Here is a 17,952-nt window from a genome sequence, read left to right on the forward strand (position 1 = left end):
ATTGAAGTCCCCTAGCACCAAAAGCCGCTGAGACTCCAATGCCAGGCCTGAGACCACCCCTGCTAGCTCAGGCAGGGAGACTGTAGTGCAGCAGGGTGGTTGGTACACTAACAGAATCCCTAATCTTTCCTGGTCACCCACCCTCAGATGGACACATTTGAACAAGGTTGACTGCGGGATGGGGCACCTGGTCAGGGGATGGAATCCTTGTAGACCACTGCGACATTGCCTCCCCGTCCTCCGGATCTTGGTTGGTGCTGCACGGAGTACCCAGGAGGACAGAGTTGGGTGAGATTGTCCCCACCTACCTCATCCAACCAGGTCTCCGTTATGCATGCCAGAATAGAGTAAGATGGAAGGGCAGTTGAAGCTAAAATGCAATGATATATTTTATGATGCCTTTGGGGGCAGAGAGGACAAAGTGCTAAGAATTCTCAAACATTGGAGTGAGGTAGGACGTCCAGTTGAATCTAGGAGAGGGTGGAATAAAGTGTGAGGTATGATGCATTCGTTTAAGTAAGATTTTGATCATCGGGACTAGGTTATTCAAAAGTGCACTGGAAGAACCAGGTTTTTAATTCATTTTTAAAAGATGTTAGGGTGGGTGCTTGCCTGATCTCCCTAGGAAGGTAGTTCCAGATCCGGTGTGACCACAACGGAGAAGGCCCACTCCCTCGTTCCAGCAAGCTGATCTTGTGATGGGGGTGGCAGCAAGAGAAGGGCCTCTCCAGCTGATCGAACCTGTTGTAGTCATGGAGCCCTTTTGAATATCAATATCTATGTGTGCAACAGGCTGGTGCCTTGTTCAGCATCGTTGTCTGTCTATCTTACTCTGCAATAATTTTGGAACGAGTAGCAGCAGAATGAACAAGCATCTTCTGATAGAGTTGTGAAATTCAACTTGGAAAATTTCTGGTCAGAATGAAACTTCTAGTTTTCATATTTTAATTCTATTTTTTATTTATTATACTTCAATTTAATTAAATTTTTATTTATTTTATTTTCCTGGAGCAGTTGCAGAACCCCTGGGAAGTACACCTGGAGCCCTTAGGGCTCCACAGAGCACAAGTTGAGAACCACTGTACTAGAGGGCAAATTCAGACTGTAGGTTACCTAAGAGCAGAGCCTGGAAGTAGAGTTCTACTTGTAACACCTTATTACATTTTTTAAAAGCTGTGAAAATCTGTCTGTAATGACCAAAGTTCTACAGTGTAATGTAACAAAGTTTTTGGCCTTTACAGTCAGCACTCCAAGTCCACAAATTCTGCATTCATGGATTCAACCATCCACAGATTGAAAATATTCCCCCTGCCAAAAAAAATTTCCAATAGACAAAGCTTAATTTTACCATTTTATATAAGGAATGCCATTTTACTGCACTGTTGTGGTATTTAAATAGTCACAGATTTTAGTGTCTGATGGAGTACAGAGTACTGAAAGCAAACCTCACTGGATACAAGGGTGCACTGTATTTGTTTACTAGGTACCGTCTACTCAAATTGAGCAACGGAGTGAGGAGACACATGGATAGCTGTCTTGCTTAGACATTTTTTTGTGTGAAATCAAGTGAAGAGGAAAGGAGCAAGAAACAGAGAGCCCCGCCAATGAAATCATACTAAGAAAGGGGTAAGATAGAAAGGAAGTTTGGGAAGAGGGAAGGTGTAGGTGGGGTTTAAAACGATCAGGGGATTAGGGGTTTCAAGGAAGGGGGTTGGGAAAAGGAGGGGATGAAACAGAGGGTGCTGTGCATTCAGTCTTCTGTATCGTGTTAATTAAAGTCTATAATTATCTATTTTACTTCTCAATTTCTGTTACTTCCTCTATTCTGTATTCCAAAGGGTTGAAACCTTCCATTTATAAGTTCATATTAGTATCTTCATTTTCTCTTGTTCCATATATTTGTCAGTGGTGACCAGTCCAGATCTTTTCTGGATTTATTTTGTCTGTATTCTAGTTGTTCGGATAGTTGGTCCATATTCATGATTTTCACCATCTTTATTGCCCATTCTTTTAATGACAGGAGTTCCTTGGTTCGCCAGTGTTAAGCATATATTATTCTAGCCGCGGCGGACAAGTACTGGAAGAGCATATCTTTGTCCCCCCCCCCCCATTTTTATATTTATCATTCCTAATAGAAATTGTTCTGGTTTGAGTAGAAATTTTATTTCAAGAATTCTTTGGATTGCATCATGGATTACTCTCCAAAACTTTTTTGCTTTCTCAAAGCTCCACCACATGTGGAAAAAAGTACCCTTTCCTTTTCACATTTCCAACAGTTTCCCTTCAAATTTTTATAACATTTTGAAATTTTGTCTGGGGTGATGTACCATTGATAGAACATCTTATACCAGTTCTCTTTCATATCATAGGTATGGGTATATCTTAGTTTACGGTTCCGCATTCTCTCCCAATCTTCTAATCCTATAGCGTGACCTACATTTGCAGCCCACTTTACCATGCAGTCTTTTATTGATTCTTTTTCAGTTCACCGTTCCAATAATTTTTTGTAAATTTTCATGATTACTTTATTTTTTTATCTTCATTATTCTATCCCAGAAGGTCTTTTTTTAGTGAAACCACGTACTTTGTCTTTCTTGCATTGTTCTTTAATTTGTAGGTACTGGAAATATGAGATGTTTTTATTTAGGCGATTTAGTAATTCTTGGGATTTCAGTATATAGGGGGTTTTTTTTTGCCTCACCAAAATTTCCTTATATGTTGGCAATCTTATTCCTCCCATTTCCCTTCTCTGGCAGACCTCCAATGGAGAGATCCATAAGGATGTTTTTGTATAAAATTTGTCTTTGTTTTTCTCATGTTTTAATTAAGGATGATCTGATGAAATGATTTCTGAAATTTTTTCTCATTCTTTCTTTTCCTGTGCCATAAGAACACATGCCAACCTAGCCTTAGGTCAGATCCTTCCAATATAAGTATTCTTGTATTGATTAGTGAAGTCCAGTCTTTAAGCCAATTCAGTATGCTGGCTTCATAATACAATTTTAAATCTGGTAGTCCTAGTCCTTCTCGGCCCCCTTTCATCGGTCAAATTGATTAATTTTATTCTTGATTTTTCCCCCTGCCAAATAAATCTTATTAATTCTTTTTTCCACCTCTTGAAAATGTTCATATTCCTTATTATGGATAGCACTTGGAATAAATAAAGCAACTTAGGGAAGATAATCATTTTAATTGTTGCAATTCTTCCTATTAGAGATAGTTTTAGGTATTTCCAATTTTCTAAATCTTTTTGGATATCTTTCCATTTAGTTTGAAAGTTGATTTTCAGAAGTTGTGTGTTAGATGCCTTTATATTAATTCCTAGATATTTGATCTCGCTAAATATTTATATTCCTGCCCTCTCTTTTAGTATTTTTTGTCTTGGTTTTGTCACGTTTTGTTAGCATCATCTTTTTCTTTTTATTTATTTTAAATCCCGATAGTTTCCCAAATTGTTCTATTTTATCAAGCCAATTTTTTATATTTTCTAAAGGCTCTTCTACATATCCATGACATGTATTTCTTACAGTCAACACAAGTCAGAAGGAACTTCAAGGCCCACAATAACAATAGTGAATATGCAAGCTATAGATTTAGGAGTGCGGTTTTAACATATTTTTAAAATGTTAATTCAGTGATTTTATGTAAAACTGTTACCTATCTGAGCTCTTCTGGATAATATAATAAATGAATAAAAGCAGTAATAGGGGTATAGCTTTTCAATCTTCCCTGAAACAGCTTGGAAAACAGCAACTCTGGAGTTAGCTTACTGTTATGAAACCTAGGATGGAGATTTCATTACTTTCTGCAGTGATTGCAATACATTACAACTCTTCACCCACTCAGTTTCTAATCCATTAAATAGGTGTCCAGTCATTCATGCAGCACAAACACTTCTCTTTGTGCTTCAGCATATATAATGAAATAAAGACATCATCACTGTATTACTCATTTTGAATGCAATAGTTTATTAGGAAGCCATTAGTTTAATTCATAGTTCTCTGTACTTGGATTGGGATGGGACAGAGATCTAGGTTTTAGTAAGACTTTTACAATACTTAAATTAACATATATGCAGTTGCTCTGAATTGAGAGACCAGACCACACAAAAAACAATATCACAGATTGAGGTTCAGGTGGAAATTGGTAATAGATACACGCTTCACTGAGAACAAGAGCAGGCCACATGGGATCGAACGGTGTCTACAAAGTCTTCAGGTTTTTCAAAAAGTTTTGTCATTTCAGTAGGCAACGTGGTTCCTGGGGGACCAAGAAAAACAATGAAGAAATTATCAAAATGTATGTTTTGCAGGAGAAAGTGCTTTCTGTCTCAACAGCTAAAGGACAAACTAACTAGACTCTTGCTTGCTTTCTCTGGAAAAGAATGTCCTCTCTGATGTTTCTTTTTTCAATTTCAAGGGAAGCCTCCAAATAGCAATTGAAAAAGGTAATTTTGATCGCAATAACAACACAGAGAGAACTATTACTCCCTTCATCTCTTCTTTTGGAAGAGTAAGAAATATCTTCACAGCGCCATGAGCACTGCACTAAACCAGGATTCTTAGCTCTATAGCAATGGTTCTCAACCTGTGGATCCCCAGGTGTTTTTGGCCTACAACTCCCAGAAATCCCAGCCAGTTTACCAGCTGTTAGGATTTCTGGAAGTTGTAGGCCAAAACATCTGGAGACCCACAGTTTGAGAACCACTGTTCTAACAGAGTACCCATCTACTTTGTAATTTCAGAGAGGGAGAGGGAGAAAGAGTAGACTAATTTTAGTCTTGAGTAGTAGTTGCAACATAGACTTACCAGCTGGTACACAGTGGAAACCGGCAGAAATCTCACTGGTTTTGGTGGGCAAGCACCCTTCTTGGCATTGCAAAACGGGATGGTTGGAAACACACTGGGAATTTTCTTCTGCAACCAGCACTGGATTTTCATGTGTCACTGTTGAGTGCTGCAGCTTGCAGGCTACAAGAAAAGAAGTACATTGGTTTCAAACCTTGAGCAGATGAGCTGGCACACGGGCAGGCACTTTGCCTAGCAGCCCCTGCAATGTCACCAAGTACCAGCCATCTTGGTTGTGACAAAAGAAATGCAAGAGTCCACTTACTTCCGTCTAAGGCATCAGGAACTACCCAGGACTGGGCAAAGCTAACAAGGTCTTTGGCCATATAGCCACTTGGGGTTCGGAGATGTCCTTCTTCTCCACCTTGCATTTCACAGAGACCACAGGTCAATCCAATTGCAGGAGTCACCTCAACCTTCAAGAAAGGGTGAATAGCATTAATTGAAACTAACTTTACATGCAGGATGGGGAATAATGTAGATAGCTACATCTATTTGGTCTCTCAGGGAAGCATTGAATTTGGGGTATTGTGTTAATGATTGTCTTGCTATTGAAAAAAAGGGGGTCTGTGGCTCAAGGAAAACCCATGTTACTTTCTAGCTGCAGTAGCTGATGTTTCCTTTGCCAGCGGACCGTTGAATCAAATCAGAGTTCCTGTCTCCATTTTAAAGGAGCTATCTAATGTGCTGAAATTATCTCGGGGGGGGGGGTCAAGTTCCAGAATCCCGAGTAGAAGTTTTAAAGTTCTGAATAACAAAATCAAAAGGGATTGGTTGCTCCATCAAATCTCAGACCATCACCCATCGCTGCCCTCGGCAACATCTGGCAAGGATGCAGAGAGAGAATGAGATGTAGAGAGAAGGAGAGAGGCCACAGGGAAGCACAAGTTTGGATTGGGAGTTTGCAGATCATTTTCAAGTCTGGAATTCATTAGATGTAATGAAAAAAAAAATACCATGACAGTTTCTCCATCATAGACCAGTTGCTTCACTCCAGCATCTGGAGCTTCAAGTATTATCTTGTCTGATTTTACTGTAATAATAACACGATTTGTGTCTGCAATTTAAAGAAAGAAAAGGGTGAGAAAAACAAAATAAAATGTTCTTTGAACAAAACCTTATGCTCTGTTCATCACCTCCCCATAGTCTGTTTTAGTATGTTTGTCTTCTTATCTACGTTATCTAATATTTTCTAGCTTGCAATCAGAGGAATAAGCCGCACTAATTTCAAATTAGCATTCCTTCTACCCTAAATTTATTGTGTTGTTTATTATTATTATTATTATTGGCCACTGTTTTCTTCAAACTTTCATTCAAATTATTCAAGCTGGGTATTCATTCATACATTCTTGTACGTACCTCTGAGATTGCGCAGGGCAGGCTCACCGGGCGTTATGATAGTACCATTAATTATTACCAAAGGTTTTGCATCACGATACTTGAAGACAAATTCCCTGATAGAAAAGTAAACATGCAGTAGATCATTAATCTTCTCTTGTGATCACAATTCCTGAATTTTCCACCACTGAAATGAGGTCATTTTCAGGAAAATGAATTTATCGGGCACTTGGAAGTTGGCTGGCCTGTGTCTCATCCCTGTTTTCTTTTTTAATTTTTTCCCAATTAGCTGTTTTGATTTACTTGCAATTAACACTTACAAATCATTCTACTATCTTGAAGCCATTCTACTATCTTCTTGTCTCATGATAAAACTGGCCTTTTGCCATGTTTGAGTATACTTACGTGTATTCAATGGTGCTATTGAGCAGTATACGGTTGTTGTTATCAGATTCATATTTCAGCAACACCATAAAGTCCTTGTGGCAGGTACAGTCTTGCAACAAATCCAGGTAACAGTCTGATACCAATCCTTCACTGATGCTTTGTCCATGGAAAGTTGTGACTGTCTGACCCTCTACTTTACACATACCTAAAGAGAGAGGCAGCAACATGAATGAGAGAAAATAACTACTTCTGGGATGATCCTTAGTGTTATGTAAACAACTATGAAACAGTAAAATGAATTTTAAAGAAAATAAATTAATACAATTAGATTGGACAAAATATAGGTACTAGTAACTTTTATAGGGTGATTTTCTCTCTGAATGCCTGAGTTACTATCTATTCTTCTCAGTCAAACAATGGGAAATGTTGGGGTTTTATGGCTCAGGTTCAGCTCTTCATTACTATTCAAAATTACAGAACCATGGTGGTAATGTGGTGGTATGCTGAACAATGTAATAGGTTAAAATATATCTTGAATTGTGCTTCACTTACTCTACACGCGTAACTGCTTGGTGCAACTATACAACATTTTCAGAGAAATAAACTAAAAAACAGATCTGCACTTCCTTTCATATTAAATGGCTTAAAGGAGAGAAGGGGCTCCTCCACACATTTGGCAATAATTCTCATATCTTTCTTTGTCAGTCATCCTGGCTCAAAGAGATGGCAATACTTAGAGCTACAGATTGCCCAACCACTGATAAAGAGTGTAGAGATGGTAAAAACCTCACCATCCAGACTGGCAAGGATTCTTGATGGAACATCAATGATTTTGGAAATTTGGATATAAGGACTGAGTGGCACTGCAACGGGAAGCATGAGATCCTCTTTATATAAAGTATTCTGAAAGAAATATGAGGATTGATTAAAAACTAAGCACAGCAAACATCTTTCTTTCCCTTCAGAGTTTTTCTAAATGAATACTTTGATACAGATTGGGAAAACTGACCCCAGGTAACCTCATGACCATGGCGTAGTTGAGTCTAGTTATTAGAGCCAGAACAACTGAAGCCTCTCGAGAGGGGTTTCTTTGAATAATATGTGAAAGTCCGAGCATGTATGCCACTCCAGGCATTCGTTCATAGTACCTGTTGAGAAAAGAAGGAATAATCAAATTACCCAATTTTAATAATTTAAGAGACACCAGAGGTGAATCCCACAAATATTTCATAGAATCATAGAATTGGAAGAGGCCACATGGGTCATCTAGTCCAATACCCTGACATGCAGGAAAAGCACCATCAAAGCACCCCTAATTACCACTCCCAGCCAACAATGCTACCCTTCAGGCTGGCTCAGAGGTTTTGAGAGTTCGCATCAGCCCACAGTTAATATGCTGATTTCTACTATGGGACAATATTACAGTAGAGTCTCACTTATCCAACATAAACGGGCCGGCAGAACGTTGGATAAGTGAATATGTTGGATAATAAGGAGAGATTAAGGAAAAGCCTATTAAACATCAAATTAGGTTATGATTTTACAAATTAAGCACCAAAACATTATGTTATACAACAAATTTGACAGAAAAAGTAGTTCAATGCACAGTAATGCTATGTAGTAATTACTGTATTTACGAATTTAGCACCAAAATATCACAATGTTTTGAAAACATTGACTACAAAAATGCGTTGCATAATCCAGAACGTTGGATAAGCGAGTGTTGGATAAGTGAGACTCTACTGTACTTTAAAACTCCATACACTTCTAGAGACATCTCCCTATCAGTAGTAAGGACATTGATTGGAATGACAAGTACAAGTGGTAGGCTGAGTTGGGATTAACCACAAGCCTAATCTGTGTGTCCATAAATGAGTTACTTGTATCAGAAGAAAGTACTTTTTTCCAGGAGACTACAAGAATGAAAACATCCATCTGATTTCTTGCACGCCTCAGCGGACAAGGACTGTCTGGAAGAATCACCTGTTCCAAGTTCAGTTTTTAAAATTTCCCCCACATGTTCTGAGATTTGATCCTCATTCTTTTTTTAAATATCCCAGGTCTCCTTCTCTTGTCCTTTGCTTTCTCTTCCCATCTCCTCCACTGTTCACATGATACATCTAGATATTTCGGAAATTGAATTCCACCCATTTCTACAAATCAGTTTGTGCAGGAACAACAGATGGGATTTTCAAAACATTTCCCCCTTATGGGTGAGCCTTGGGACTCTGCTTTCTGTCATAAACGAAGCTTTTACTTACGGTTCAAGAATGGTAGACAGTGAGGAAGGGATCCTGGGGTACTCAAGTTTCCAACGAAGAGCTGGGTGACCAGCCAACGAACCGGTCTCGACTTCAGTTGTGACCTCGTATTCCTTGCAATCCCGGCCTGCCTTCAAAGATGACTAAGTGGAAGAGAAGAATATTAAATACAACTTATTCAAATACATCAAGGTTGTCTTGGTCTGTGGGATCACGTGCATGACCTGATGGGATTTACCTTGACTTTGTAAGGGTTGACCATTCCAGAGTCCCAGCAGATAAATGGCTTGCTTGGCTGTGTGATGTTTGTCACAGTCATTCTTATCCAGTTGGGAGCTTTCAATATTTCAGCGTCAAATCCATGCTGCTTGTTATCAAGACGGATTACGCGAACACGAATGTAGGAATTTCTTATCCATTTTCCCTAACAGGAGAAAATAGGAAAAATACTTTGACTGATGCTTTTAAAAAATTGTTTTGTTTTGAATGGGGATGTACTCATTAGTAGGAGCGTCAATTTGAAATAGATGGATATAAAACCTGCCTTTGTGCAGATGACTTCTGGCAATAAACTAAGCAACATGAATGTTTCTCTATGTTACAAGTCCAGTTAATAACAAAAACCAGTGGGATCTTCCTAGCAGAGCTGCCCTATCTGAGGTCAAGCAAGATATGAAAGAAGAGAAACTGGTCCATATAAATGGATATAGCTCACCTCATCGTTTACCAAACCTTTCGAAGCTATCCTCCCACCTCAGTCGATGTAACCATGAATGATGATTTAACCACTTTCAGCATGTGCTAGAGCAGTGGTTCTCATCCTGGGGTCCCCAGATGTTTTTAACCTACAACTCCCAGAAATCCCAGCCAATTTACCAGCTGTTAGGATTTTTGAGAGTGTGCTAGATATATGCACCTGCTGTCTGTTAAGGAAAAGGTCCTAATAATAATAATAATAATAAAACTTTATTTATACCCCGCCACCATCTCCCCAATGGGGACTCGGGGCGGCTAACATGGGGCCATGCCCAGAGCAATACAACATAATAAAATATAAGAACAACATATCATAACACCATTTAAAATACAATAAATAATAATAAACAGAACATCAAGAAATCAAGAAAAAAACAAAAACAAAAAAACTATAAATCAAGGGCAGGCCACTTGAACACAAAGATAAAACCCGGAGTGAGAGGGACAGAGAAGTACTCCACTATGGGCAGGGACATTTGGAAGGGGTAATCTGGAGGATAGAAGTTCGGAGGGGAGTAATACGGAGATATATGACAGACATTACTCACCGAAAGCACAATGGAAGAGCCATGTTTTTAATTCTCTCCTAAAAGCTAACAGAGTGGGAGCTTGCCTTATTTCAGTGGGAAGTGAGTTCCACAATCGGGGGGCCACAGCAGAGAAGGCCCTCTCCCTTGTACTTACAAGGCGAGCCTGGGATATAGGCAATGGTGATAACAGGGCCTCTCCGGATGATCGCAAGGAACGGGCAGGTTTATGGAAGGAGATACGATCACGGAGGTAGGTGGGTCCCAAACCGTTCAGGGCTTTATAGATGATGGTCTGCACCTTGAATTGGGACCGGAAGATGAACGGCAGCCAGTGGAGCTCCTTAAACAAGGGAGTGGATCTCTCCCTGTAATTTGCCCCCGTTATTAATCTGGCTGCCGAGCGTTGGACCAGTTGTAATTTCCGGGCCGTCTTCAAGGGAAGCCCCACGTAGAGTGCATTACAGTAGTCCAGTCTGGAGGTAACTAGGGCATGGACCACCGTGGTCAAATCAGACTTCACGAGGTATGGTCGCAGTTGGCGCACAAGTTTGAGTTGTGCGAAGGCCCTCCCGGCCACCGCCGACACCTGAGCCTCAAGCGTCAACGCTGAATCCAGGAGGACCCCCAAACTGCGGACCTGTGATTTCAGGGGGAGTGCAACCCCGTCCAGCACAGGTTGCCACCCAATACCCCGATCCGACGCACGATTGACCAGGAGGGCCTCTGTCTTGTCAGGATTGATCCTCAGCTTGTTCCTCCTCATCCAGTCCGCCACAGCGGCCAGGCACTGGTTCAGCATCCGAGGGGCTTCCTTGGAGTCAGGTGGAAAGGAATAGTGGATTTGCGTGTCATCTGCGTAGAGATGGCAACGCCCTCCAAAACTCCGGATGACCTCTCCCAGCGGTTTCATGTAGATGTTAAATAGCATGGGGGATAAAATAGACCCCTGCGGAACCCCACAGGTCAATGGCCAGGGGTCTGAGCAGGTGTCCCCCAGCTTCACCATCTGGGAACGACCCTCCAGGAAGGACTGGAGCCACAGCAGAACCGTGCCCCCGAGCCCCATCCCGGAGAGCCTCCCCAGAAGGATACCATGGTCGATGGTATCGAAAGCCGCTGAGATATCCAGGAGAACCAGCAGGGTCACACTCCCCCTGTCCAGCTCCCTGCGGAGGTCATCCACCAAGGCGACCAAAGCCGTCTCGGTACTGTGCCCAGGCCTGAAGCCCGACTGCGAGCGGTCCAGAAAATCAGTGTCATCGAGGAACTCCTGGAGCTGCGTGGCAACCACCCGCTCCAGAACCTTGCCCAAAAATGGAAGGTTGGAGATTGGTCTGTAATTGTCACAAACCAATGGGTCTAGCGAGGTCTTTTTTAGCAACGGTTTTACCACCGCTTGCTTAAAACAGGATGGAAATGACCCCTGACCCAAGGAGGCATTTATTATGGCCACAAACCACTCCAACAGCCCATCTTTGGCCAGTTTAACCAACCAAGAGGGACAAGGATCCAGAGCACAAGTGGTCGCCCTCACAGACCCAAGAATCCCCTCCACGTCATCAGGAAGAACAAGCCGGAAAGAATCCCATAAGATGGAACCGACAGGTGCCTCGGTTACCTCCGCTGAAACCACAGTCAAGCTGGAGTCCAACTCATGACGTATCTGAGCAACTTTGCCTGCGAAATGGTGTGCGAAATCGCTACACCGAGTTGCCAAGTCATCGGGAAGCTCCTGGGCCTCAGGAGGCCGCAGGAGCTCTCCAACAACTCGGAACAACTCCGATGGCCTATTGGCTGCAGACGCTATGCGGGCAGTCGTGAAAGCTTTCCTGGCTGCTCGCAGAGCCACGGAGTAAGCCTTAATAGCGGCTTTAGCCCGTGCTTGGTCGGACACATCCTGAGATTTTCTCCAGATGCACTCTAGTCCCCTCCTCGTACGCTTCATCACGGCCAGCTCCTCAGTGAACCAAGGAGTCGACGTGACTCTACGCAGCGAAAGGGGACGTTCGGGAGCGATCGTGTCAAGTGCCCTTGCCAACTCACTGTTATAACGATCAGCCAGGACATCAACAGGATCGCCAGTCTCCAGAACAGGAAGATCCCCAAGAGACCTCAGAAGTCCATCCGGATCCATCAGCCTCCTGGGGCGGACCATCTTAATGGGTCCACCACCCCTGCGGAGGTTAGAAGCCACGGCGAAACTTAAACAGATCAGATGATGGTCAGACCATGACAATGGAAGAATATTTTGCTCTTCCACTCTGACTGTCCCACTGTCCACAATAAAAACCAGGTCCAACGTGTGTCCCGCCTGATGTGTGGGCCCAGATATAACTTGAGTCAGCCCCATGGTCGTCATGGCAACCATGAAATCCTGAGCTGCACCTGTTAATGTGGTCTCGGCATGGATGTTAAAGTCTCCCAAAACTATGAGTTGTTGGGAGACCAAGGCCGCATTAGAGACCACTTCTGCTAGCTCACGCAGGGAGACTGCTGGGTCGCGGGGTGGACGGTACACCAACAGAATCCCCAAGCTGTCTCGGGCTCCCACCTTCAGCAGGACACATTCAAACCCCATAGATTGTGGAACGGTGCATCTGATCAGGGCGATAGACTGCCGAAAGATCACCGCAACTCCACCTCCCCGCCCCTCCACCCTGGCCTGCTGATGGACCCCGAAACCCGGTGGACACAGCTGGGTGAGATTCACCCCACCCGGTTCATCCAACCAAGTCTCGGTAATACATGCCAGATCCGCCCCCTCATCCAGGATCAAATCCTGGATGATAGCTGTCTTACCATTGACGGATCTGGCATTCAGAAGCAGGACCTTAAGGTTGAGGGGTCTGTCCTGGAGACTACCACACCTATTCCTCTCCAGGGTCGCAATAACTCTGTTGCGCTTCTCCCTGGGTTGTTGGTGACCGTTCTTCCTTCTCCCCCACACCACCTCAATGGGCCCCCCCACGTGAGAACCCTCCTCCTCCTGAGAGATTGGCTTGTTGAGATTGCCAATTGAAGGGGATAGTCAGCTATCCTGGGATGAAAGGCCTCCAAGTGTATTTGATTGTTTAAAAGAGAGGCTTATCTCCGCTGGTATGAGAGAGGAGGAGTCATCTAATATGATAACATCATCTAATGAGGGAGGGGGACTAGGCACAGCTAATGACTGATGACAGGGCTGGGGGGTAGAACAGACATGGCTTGAAATTAGAGACTCTTGTATTTCACGAGTCAGTCCAATGTCTAGGGGGCGGATCACTGGGTCTACTAATACCCTCTTAAGAATAATACCCCATTGTTGGAGTTTAGGCCCGTACAAAAACAGTTCTAGGCCCGTACAAAAACAGTTCTAAGAGTTGTCCTAAGAGACAACCTATAGACTGGAGTTGTCCTAAGAGACAACCTATAGACTGGAGTCTTTACAATTTGCTTTGTTATGATACTAACCGGAATTTTTACATCTTCCTCACTGCTGGAGCTAGAAGTTGCAGGAGAGGAGCTGCTGCTGCTGCTGCTGCTGCTGCTGCTGCTGCTGCTCTGACTGCTACTCCTTGGCCTCTGTTTGCCATTGCTTTCCTGTTTGGTCCACTGCAAAAATCAAAAGCATCTTTAAAGCTTAAGGAGAGGCAAGTAAGAAATAAAATTAATTATATGATGATGATTATTATTATTATTATTAGTAGTAGTAGTAGTAGTAGCCCAAGCCATACGCAAACTACGCATTTGCTGAAGGCGCAATCCTCTAGGAGGTGCAGTTGAGGCGTGTCCAGGCGCACCCAAAGGCGCGAGTCAAGGAGGAGTGTGTCCCTCCTCCTCCTCAGCTGACCAGCCCTGCCACCGGGAGCGGAGAGGACCGTCTTCACACTCTGAGCTACTTTGTCCCCGCAGGGCTCTTGTACCCTCCGTGGTGCCCTGGCAGGGGGAACAGTTTCTGCAAGCAAGTTTCTTCAACTTGACAAAACCCAACTGGAAGAATGGGCATCCTGAGAACCAGCTATCTTTGTCCTTCCTTCATCTCAGTAACACAACAATAGAAGGAAGATTTTTAGAAACTACTGTGCAACTACAGTTATCAATTTTTTAGACCTTCAAATTTTTGCTTCAGATCTTTGGTTTTTTAAAAACATTTTGGACAACTAAAATGAAGTCTTACCTGCTGTTTTTTCACTGACTTGAAAGAGTATTGGTAAATCTCTCGTGGAGGTCTCTTTAAAAACAATAGATAACAAAAATATTGAAAGAGGTGATGTTACTTTTTGATTTTGCAATTCCACTAACAGTAAATAAACATGATATCATGCATTTCTCATTGTGATAACCAAATGGTACTTGGATATTCTGATACAGGTGCCTAACCCTTATCCAAAATGTTTGCCAGAAATATTTTGGATTTTGTAATTTTTTGTATTTCCATGTATTTATATAATGAAATATCTTGAATATAGGACCCAAATCTCTAGGAAAAGAATATGTTTTACAAACTTCTTATGCACCTAGGCTGAATTTCATTTCATACAATATTTTTAATAATTTTGTTCTGCATTTAGGCACAGCTTAATAGTGGGACAAAGCTGAACATAACTATACTGTACAGCAATATTTCCCATACTTTGGTCCTCCAGGTTTTTTGGACTTCAGCTTACACAATTCCAGACTGTGGGCCAAGGAGGTTGGGGCTTTTGGCAGCTGTTGTCCAAAACGCCCACAGGACTAGTTTAGGAACCAGCTAACTAGCTTGGCAGAAATGAAATAATACAACACAGTACAATAGAGTATAATATAATATAAGTGAACACATTGTTTCTCCCAGGATCAACCAGGAAGCCCAGCAACCCAGAAGTCATTGATCCCATAGAGAAACAATTTGTTCACTTTTTTATCATATAAAATTATGTAGGTGCTTAAAATATTAATGAATGTTGTTTTATGTAATTTTAAAATGCTGCTTTATTTTTATATTGTTTGCCTCATTATTAACTATTGCTTTAATTTAAATTGGACATACTGATGTGCGTTGTTGTTGAGATGATTTGTATAATTATATTGTTGTGAGCCTCTCCGAGTCTACTCGGGGAGATGGGGCAGGATACAAATAAAATTTATCATCATCATCATCATCATCATCATCATCATCATCATCATCATCACAAATGTTATTCCAAAAATCAACTAAAACTAAATTTTTGAATAGAGCCCTGAGACCCTTCAGCTATCAGAGGATATTTTTCAAGTGTAGGCGAACAGAATTTTGGCGCCCCCCCCCAACCAATCACTGAAAAATAAAAGCATTGGATAAGCGAAAATGTTGGATAATAAGGAAGTATAAAGGAAAAGCCTATAAAACATCAAATTACATTATGATTTTAAAAATTAAGCACCAAAACATCATGTTTTACAACAAATCAATAGAAAAAGCAGTTCAATACATGGTAATGTTATGTAGGAATTACTATATTTGCAAATTTAGCACTAAACATTGAACAGGGATATAGGGCAGTGTGGACTTAGATAACCCAGATAGCCCTCAGTATTAAAAAAAAACCCTCTAAAATCAGGACAATAAATAAAGAACAACACTCTGAAAACAGAAGAAATCCAGACAGTAAACAATCAGGGACAGCTAACTCCTCCCAAAAAAAGATTCTCCCAGGCAAGAAGAAGCCAGGCCTTGAAGCCACAGGGCCATTAAATGCTAATCAAGGTGATTAATTACAACATTCACACCTGCTTCAAAGAAAAGTTCTTTCTCCCACCCTGGACCTTCTACAGATATATAAACCCCACATACCTAGCTTCCAAGTTCCTACAGACCTCACAATCTCTGAAGGCCCCAAAGGTGGGCTTGCGTGGTGCGAAGGTGGGTCTGCGCTGGCCGGAAGGCCCAGCGCGGCCGCTGGAAGGCCCGAAAGAGAAGGAGGTGGAGAGTGGTGCCCTCCTCCCAGGACGATGGTGCCCCCGGGACGATGGCGCCACAGGCAAATGCCTATTTCACCTTATGGTTGGACCGCCTCTGTCAGCTATACCCTTGTTTAGCCTTTTATCCACCCTTGCCTGCCCGGTATTGGAATACCTGACACAATTAGCACTTTATAGTTAGCCATTACAATGCTGAATCTTGACTACAGTATTTGGACTCATTGATGGAGTTCTGTTATTAGGTTTTAAATTGTGGAGTACGTGTTTTCTTGATTATTTGTTATTGTGTCTAGTGTTTTAAATTGCTATATTTTAACTGACTGTATGTTTTTAAATGTTGCAAACCACTCTGAGTCCCTTGAGGAGATAGGGCGGTATATAAATAAAGATTTATTATTATTATTAATAATAATAATAATAATAATAATAATAATAATAATAATAATAATAACTGGGTAATTTATCCATGGGTCAGTGTAAGTACTGTACCTTAACTCTTACCAAAATAGGAACCATCCCCTTCTCTGAATAGAGTGGTAAGCAGCTAGCCTGTCCCTAGATGATCTAAAAGAAACACTGGTTCCCTCTACTCTCACCTGCATGACGACACTTGGACTTTCTGTATGCTTGGATGGGGAAATGATGACAGCAGCTAAGGGTGGACATTGGTGTTTTCCCCTCTCCATGAAATAACCTTTGGTGTATACATGATTCGACCCCATAATCTGCCCTTAATTGAGTAATGAGGTCACCCTTTTCATGAGCATGTATGGTATTTGGATGAGAGACCACCAAGGAGTACCAGGTGCTGTAGGCTATATTTCAGAGGAAGGAACTGGCAGAGCCACCTGTGAGTATACTAAGAAAACCCTGTGAAATTCATGGATGCACAAGTGACTAAAGTCTACAAGTAACTTGAAGGCACACAGACACATAGTATCAAGTCTCTCCCAGCTATTCTGCACAGAACAATGGATAGAACAGTTACCTTCTTCTCAAAACTCTGGCTGCTGCTGCTGCTGCTACTTGTGTCACTGCTGCTGCTGCTGCTACTTGTGTCACTGCTGCTGCTGCTGGTGTCACTGCTGCTGCTGCTCCTCCTTCTTGTGTCACTGCTGCTGCTGCTGCTGCTGCTGCTGCTGCTGGTGTCGTCACTGCTGGTACTGCTGCTCTTGCTGGAAGGACTGTATTTAGATTTCTTCTGATAAAGGCGCTTGTTTCCGTGGCGGCGTGTCCCCTTGCTCTCGCTGCTGCTGGTGTCACTGCTGCTGCTGCTGGTGTCACTGCTGCTGCTGCTCTTGGAGTCACTGCTGCTGCTGCTGCTGCTGCTGCTGCTGCTGTCCCCTTTCTTCCTCCCTTGTCTTTTTTTAGTGGAAGGCTCAGAGGAGGAGGAGGAGGAGGAGGAGGAACTAGAGGAGGAGGAAGAGGAGGAGGATCTAGAGGGCTCAGATGAGGTAGAACTGGAGGAGGAAGAACTGGAGGAGTCTGAAGAAGAAGGCCTGGAGGAAGAAGAGCTGGAGGAAGAAGAGCTGGAACTGTCTGAGTTTGCATAGCAGTCACCAAATTGCTGTTCAGTTTGCTTGTAAGGCTTCTTCTGCCACTTGCCTCCACCCTGGAGTGGGATTAGAGCAAGACAAAAAAACACCTTTGTTAAAAAATGTACTTCTGACATTTGTATTTACATTGAATCAAGTCCTGCTTATCTGTTGCTGAATGTATTTGATCCACAAAGTTTGTCCCTTGGTTCCGCATGGTTTCCCTTAAAAGGTTAGATCTACTCAACTTCAAGCTGTCACCACCCTAAACGAAGCTAGATTATTCTTTTGAGGCAAATGAACATAAGCCGACCATTTGCTGACATTGGAGAGCATATTTTTAAATGAAAAAAAAAGGATATAGATCTTGGCCTCCATG

The 17,952-nt window shown here is 42.3% G+C and overlaps 1 protein-coding gene across 2 annotated transcripts in view; it reads right to left on the minus strand.

Moving 5' to 3' along the window:
- Positions 1–3,948: 3,948 nt before the first annotated feature.
- LOC100553782 (vitellogenin-2) overlaps positions 3,949–17,952 on the minus strand; it is a 38,959-nt gene continuing 24,955 nt past the window's right edge. For both annotated transcript variants that reach the window (XM_062978080.1, XM_062978079.1), the window contains exons 32-44: positions 17,027–17,650; positions 14,276–14,329; positions 13,570–13,710; positions 9,072–9,257; positions 8,834–8,976; positions 7,582–7,720; positions 7,364–7,475; positions 6,591–6,777; positions 6,207–6,301; positions 5,804–5,904; positions 5,113–5,263; positions 4,809–4,970; positions 3,949–4,260 (exon numbers count right to left, since the gene is read on the minus strand). In XM_062978080.1, the coding sequence (XP_062834150.1) occupies positions 4,163–4,260; positions 4,809–4,970; positions 5,113–5,263; positions 5,804–5,904; positions 6,207–6,301; positions 6,591–6,777; positions 7,364–7,475; positions 7,582–7,720; positions 8,834–8,976; positions 9,072–9,257; positions 13,570–13,710; positions 14,276–14,329; positions 17,027–17,650 (2,193 nt within the window). In that variant the 3' untranslated portion in view covers positions 3,949–4,162. The remainder of the gene's footprint in view (positions 4,261–4,808; positions 4,971–5,112; positions 5,264–5,803; positions 5,905–6,206; positions 6,302–6,590; positions 6,778–7,363; positions 7,476–7,581; positions 7,721–8,833; positions 8,977–9,071; positions 9,258–13,569; positions 13,711–14,275; positions 14,330–17,026; positions 17,651–17,952) is intronic.

This window comes from Anolis carolinensis, chromosome 4 (genome assembly GCF_035594765.1).
Source record: "Anolis carolinensis isolate JA03-04 chromosome 4, rAnoCar3.1.pri, whole genome shotgun sequence".
NCBI lineage: Eukaryota > Metazoa > Chordata > Lepidosauria > Squamata > Dactyloidae > Anolis > Anolis carolinensis.